General features: G+C 44.9%; 1 protein-coding gene across 5 annotated transcripts in view; it reads right to left on the reverse strand.

The window, feature by feature from the left end:
* The window catches only part of Pfas (phosphoribosylformylglycinamidine synthase), a 23392-nt gene extending 17408 nt beyond the window's left edge, over window positions 1–5984 (reverse strand). Inside the window, exons 1-3 of one of the 5 annotated variants that reach the window (XM_029484052.1) lie at window positions 5361–5984; window positions 4245–4337; window positions 334–510 (exon numbers count right to left, since the gene is read on the reverse strand). In XM_029484052.1, coding sequence (XP_029339912.1) covers window positions 334–510; window positions 4245–4257 — 190 coding nt within the window. In that variant the 5' untranslated portion in view covers window positions 4258–4337; window positions 5361–5984. Of the gene's footprint in view, window positions 1–333; window positions 511–2247; window positions 2267–4244; window positions 4338–5360 lie in introns of those variants that run through there. The other 4 variants (XM_029484053.1, XM_021178245.2, XM_021178247.2 and 1 more) reach the window with 4 other exon arrangements.
* Window positions 5985–6231: the final 247 nt, after the last annotated feature.

The following is a 6231-nucleotide window of genomic DNA, read 5'->3' on the forward strand; positions in this document are numbered from 1 at the left end:
AATGAGATCTGATGCCCTCTTCTGGTGTGTCTGAAGACAGCTACAGTGTACTTACATATAATAAATAAATAAATGTAAAAAAAATAAAAATAAAAAAAAAATAAAACAGAAACAAAATGTAATAAAGAAGTAAATCAAAAACAAAAAACCCATGCCTGACACTGGATGTGATAATACACCAGAGGAAGTCTAGCACTCGGGGCAAAGGCAGCAGAATCAAGAGTTCAAGGCCATCCCTGTCACAGAATTCCAGACCACTCTGGGCTACGTGATACTCAGAGTCAGACAACCCACCAAAAAACAACAAAATTTAAACCCAGCATCTGGCCTCACCTGCCCAGTGTACATTGTAGCACAGCTCAGTCTCCACACTCTGAAGTGTTGGCAGTTTCTCTTTTAGTCTCCGAAAAACACGTCCAGATGCTGCCCCCTCATGGCCAGAGGGGCGGACATAAAAGTGAAGGACAGGGGCCATTTCTGCAGATGACCTTTTAGAAAAGAATTTGGCTCCTAAATAAATAAATAAATAAATAGCCTTAGTTGATTTTAAGTTTCACATACAGCCCAGACACTGGAGATACAGAAGGGAGGTATTACAGAGGGATTCAGGAAAACAGTCAGTGATTCTTAACTAAGCCTGCAAAATGGAGGCTTTTCAGACTGGGATGAAATGAATCAGCAGTACAACATGTTCTTAGCACTGGGCACACACAACCTCCAGGCATGAACGAACACTCACTCTCTCTCTCTCTCTCTCTCTCTCTCTCTCTCTCTCTCTCTCTCACTCATGGTGTGGGAGGGAGGCGTAAAGGCACTTCCTTTGGCCCCAGGCAAGGTCTTAAGAATGCTACCATGAACAAAGAGATCAGACAATTTCAGCTCAGTGTGGCTAACACTAAGGGACAGAAACACCAACCTGATAGGAAGAACTTCCTAGGATAAATGTCATCTGTCATGAACCGAACATTTTTCATCCCCTGCCTACATTCATGTGTTGAAGCCCTAGTTACCAATATGACAATGTTCGAACAGGGGTCTTTAGGAGTATCAGGGTGATGAGGGCGATCGATACCCTCATGAATGGGATTAGTATCCTAAGAAGCTGGAGAGTTAGATCTCTTCTACCATGCACAGGTACAAGGTCAGCAGCGTGAAATCTGAAAAGGACTGTAAGAAGGAACCGAACTGGAATCATTTTGAATAAAGCTTCCATTTTGAATAGGGGTCAAAATAAGTTCTCAATACCTCCCTGGGTAACTGACATCTTAGTTGGCAAGTTGAAACATAAATGCTAGGCACATCATCCTGCCACAGTTGAATAACCCAACCAATGAGAACAGGATAAGTGTACCATAAACACATGTTCCTAAATCCTGACTGGTGGGATAACTTGGCATAGATATTTGTAGATTTCAGATTTAAAAACTCTGCAATTCTGGTTCGGGGTCACATCAGCCGTGATAGATCAGTAGTGGCTGAGTGTAATAAAAATTTGTCATCTGCTTAAATACTTTCTAAGATGAATGTTTAAAGACATTGCTCTGGAGTCTGCGCTGTTGTCCCTGACTGGTCCCCTCAGATAAGATCTTGCTCTGTTGGACTCTTGTGGCTGCTTGGGTTGCTTTGGATGGACGCTTGGACACCAACGTGACCATGGTGGCCCTCTGACCTCAACCATCCAACCTCTAGAACTGAGAAGTCCTGTTGTTAATGAGTGGGACTTTGTCACAACAGTTGTCTGAGGCACCTGGAGGATGAGAATGGACTAGACCTGGCTGCTGACAGCGAGTAACAGACGGCATCACTGCTTTCAAAATATGGAAAACCTGATAGAATCCATCCCGATTTCTTTTTTTTTGTTTGTTTGTTTTTGTTTTTTTTTTTTTTTTTTTGAGACAGGGTTTCTCTGTGTAGCCCTGGCTGTCCTGGAACTCACTCTGTAGACCAGGCTGGCCTCGAACTCATAAATCCACCTGCCTCTGCCTCCCAAATGCTGGGATTAAAGGCGTGCGCCACCACACCCACCGTCCCGATTTCTGACCCCTTGTTTCACAGCAGGAACATGCCTTTGCTCACCAAACTCTGGGATGTTCTCTCTGCCCAGTGCTCAGGACACCTCCCTTCTAGAGAGCTCCCTCAGAGCTCAGGGCTTCTAATCTGCACCATTCGTTCAACTATCAGCCCACATGCGGGCTCACAGATGTCCACTGCCTCTTCCAGGGGAGGCAGAAGGGAAAGAAATCTTACTTCTTCACTTTTCCTCTTGTATGATGCAAACTCGACTCATTCAAAACCGAATGCTGCTGGGCATGCTGGCTGGCACACCCTTTTAATCCCAGCACTCTGGAGGCAGAGGCAGAGGCAGGAGGATCTCTGTGAATTCAAGGCAAGCCTGGTCAATTCAGTGAGCTCCAGGCCAGCCAAGGCTACACAGTATGTACACACACACACACACACACACACACACACACACACACACACACACTACTCCACAGGCCAGTGGGATGGCTCAGCAGGTAGACACTTGCCACCAAACTTAATGATCTGAGTTTGATTCCCAGAACCCACTTAATGGAAGAAGAAAGCTAACTTTCACAGATTGTTCTCTGTCTTCAAGTGTTTGGGAAGCTCAGATACAGGCAAATACATAGTGTGCTAAGGTGATGGGCCTGATAAAAAACTTTTAAAACAAAACTGAATTCTTTTAGTATCCCATCCAAGACCAGTATTGTGCAGCTGTCAATCCAGAGGCTACTTAACTGTTCTTACAAGCCCTCTCAGCAGCACGAGATTCAATTCATTTTCTATGTCTTCACCCTACTCTCGTGGCTCTAAGCACACCATTATCCTCCTGAAGGTCTTTCCCTGGCTGATCCCGAGTCATCCGAGCTGACTCCTTTTCTCTTACTCAGCTTCTAACTGTTAGGTGTCCAGGGTTCTGTCCTTATTTCTCTCCCTTTGTGGTAAGTGGTTTCAGCTAGTCCTGGGCTTTAAAGACTATGTAGTAAAACCAACCAATGAAATTGCCACATTCATGTTAATTTAAAATAATTTGATAGCATTCAAACTAATGTTTGCCAAAATATTCTATAACTTTTCCCAACAGTGAATCTCTAAAACTCCAGGTTGGTATATTTAAATACCATCCCATCTACATATAAGGGTGTCATAAATATAGCCAACAAGGGCTGAATATTTAACTCAAAATATTTGTCCAGTATCCATGAAGCCCCCGGCTGGTTTGATTCCCAGGACCATATAAACTGGGCAAAGTGGCACATATGTCTGTAATCCCAGAACATGGAATGTGGAGGCAGGGGGATCCTAAGCTCAATGCCATTCCCAGCTACACAGTGAGTTTGAGACCAGCCTAGACTTATTATTTTTTTAAAGATGTATTTATTTTTATGTGAGTACACTGTAGCTGTCTTCAGACACCCCAGAAGAAGGTAAGAAGGTATCTGATCTCATTACAGATGGCTGTGAGCCACCATGTGGTTGCTGGGAATTGAACTCAGGACCTCTGGAAGAGCAGTCAGTGCTCTTAACCACTGAGCCATCTCTCTAGCCCCCCCCCCCGCCCCCCAGCCTAGACTTATTGAGAGACTTCTCTTCCTTCTTCCCTTTTTTGTTCTTTCGAGAAGAATAGTTCAGAGTTCATGGGAAGAGAGCTGGAAGGTAGGCAGTAACTGTAGTATGGCTGGTGCCCCCAGTCAGGCAGATTTGCTATGCCTCTGCTCTTCTCAATTATAGGGAACACTACTCCATCCAAACAGTTGCAACTGTTTGCACAGGCATAGGATTCAGTGACAAAGCACTTGCCTAGCACGTGCAAGGCCTGAAGTTCAATCCACAGAACTAGAAAAAGTAAGACTGAAGCCAACCTTAGCTACTCTTTTCCCTCAATCTCTCCATATAACAACTCTACTTGCACACATACGTTAAATCTCTTGCCTTTTCAGGTCTATCACCTCCCGAGTCCACGGCACCATTATCATTCATTTGGACTGATCAGTGTATTGTTTTCTCAGGTTATCATATAGCCCAGGCTGGTTTGGAAATCAGTCTTCTTGCCACTGCCTTCTAATGTGGAGCTTACTTAGGGCATGCATCACCACACCCAATTGCACCGAATTCTTCAATGGTCTGATTCCATTACTGCACAACCACATCCTATTTGCCACAGACAGTGTAAAGATCATGACTTCTACACTGGTTAGGTGGCTTAATGAATAAACACTTGCCTTTGCTAGGCATGGTGGTACAGGCTCTGAATCCCAGCAAAGGATGGTCAATCTCAGGGTTTCAGGATTTACAGAGTTGCAAGTCAATCAGGGCTGTATAATGAGACCATTTAAAAAAAAACCAAATCAACCAACCAACCAAACGTGTTGTTAAATGAACAGACCCTTTATTCCCATCACACCTCAGTTCCCCTGCCTCCATACAGTCTTCCTTAAAAAAAAAAAGAAGCAAAGGTGGCACATGCCTTTAATCCCAGGAGGCAGAGGCAGGTGAATCTCTCTGAGTTAAAAGCCACCCTGGTCAACAGTAGTTCCAGGACATCCAGGGTTACACAGAGAAACACCCATTTAGGGGTCTCATTTAGCTCAGGCTGACCTCTAAATGGCTATATAACTGAGGATGACCTTGAATTTCTAGTCCTTCTACTCCCAAAACCTCGAGTGCTGTAATTTCTGGTTTTCTTCACAACACCTGATGTATGAGGTTATAAGACTCGAACCTGCCCGGCGTGGTGACGCACGCCTTTAATCCCAGCACTTGGGAGGCAGAGGCAGGCGGATTTCTGAGTTCGAGGCCAGCCTGGTCTACAAAGTGAGTGCCAGGACAACCAAGGCTACACAGAGAAACCCTGTCTCGAAAAACCAAAAAAAAAAAAAAAAAAAAAAAAAAAAAGACTCGAACCCAGGACCCTGAGCTACATCTGCAGCCCTCTGCAGTTATTTCGTCTATCATTCCCAGCGAAATGTAAGTTTCAGAAATATCGGAACAGGGTTTTATTTCGGGGCTGTATTCCCAACGGCTAGTATGGTGCCTGATACAAAGCAGGTGGTCTTCACATTTTTGTGATGAATGAATGAATGGTTGGATGGATGAATGGATGGATGGATGAAGGAGACCATGAGATGAGGCTATTTCAGTCTGGTCGTCCACCTACACCGAGTGCCTGCAGAACACGCGATCCAACAGGCAGATGCTCTACCCAAGGCATGTGGCTCCAGATGGACCCAACCCGCCCTAATGGGGAAAACGACGCGGCCTGGATTCGGTTTGAATGTGTGAGCAATGGAACCGCATCAGGAAGCGAACTCAGGGAAGGACACGCAGGTTGTACTCACGTGAAGCCCGCCAGTTTGCGCCAGAGACCCGCGAGTCCTTGGCGCGCTCGTTTACGTCTACGTCATCAGAGAGCGTCGCCGCCGGAGAGGAGATTCGCGCCAGTCGGGGCGACCACGCCCCTTGCTGTGGGCGGTGACCAGGCTCCCCGTGGTGGGTTGGGGCTGTTTGAGTGACAAACCTGAATTTCTTTTTGAAGTCCAAACCTGTAATCCCAGCACTGGGAGGCCAGAGCAGACAGGCGTATGTTTGAATTCTAGACTAGTCTGGTCCACATAGCAAGTTCGAGGCCAGCCAAGGATGTACAGAGAAACCCTCTGTCAAAAAGACAAAACAAAATTCAAAAAGAGAAGACGCCTTGAATTTGAAATATCACTTGAGAAAATGTTATTTTATTGATCACTGAAAGTGCCTTACTGCTGGAGGCATTTCCTCAATTGAGACTCCTTCCTCTCTGATGACTCTTAATTTGTTGTCAAGTTGACACACAAAACCATCCAGTACACCAGCCTGAATTACATTTAAAAAGTTAACGTGTAAAACTGTTTTGGCTCTTTGTATTTTTCTCCCTTCTGCCTTCTTTGTTTATGCAAGATAAATTAGTTTTCCAAGGTCATTTAATTTAGAAATTCTGTTACCTTGACCTTGATAGAATGTAACAGTCTGAGATTCTCAGACTAATGTAAAGTCTAGAGAAAGTACTCCAAGCCCTTTTTAAAACAAAACAAACACAAACAAAAGAAAGAAAATTCTTTGTGTAGTTTTGGCTGCCCTAGAACTAGCTCTGTAGACCAGGATGGCCTCCAACTCACTGAGACTCAAGACTGGGATTACAGGCCTGGGCAACCACTGCCCCCTTCACAAAACAGCCTT

Source organism: Mus caroli, chromosome 11 (genome assembly GCF_900094665.2).
Source record: "Mus caroli chromosome 11, CAROLI_EIJ_v1.1, whole genome shotgun sequence".
In the NCBI taxonomy this organism is placed as follows: domain Eukaryota; kingdom Metazoa; phylum Chordata; class Mammalia; order Rodentia; family Muridae; genus Mus; species Mus caroli.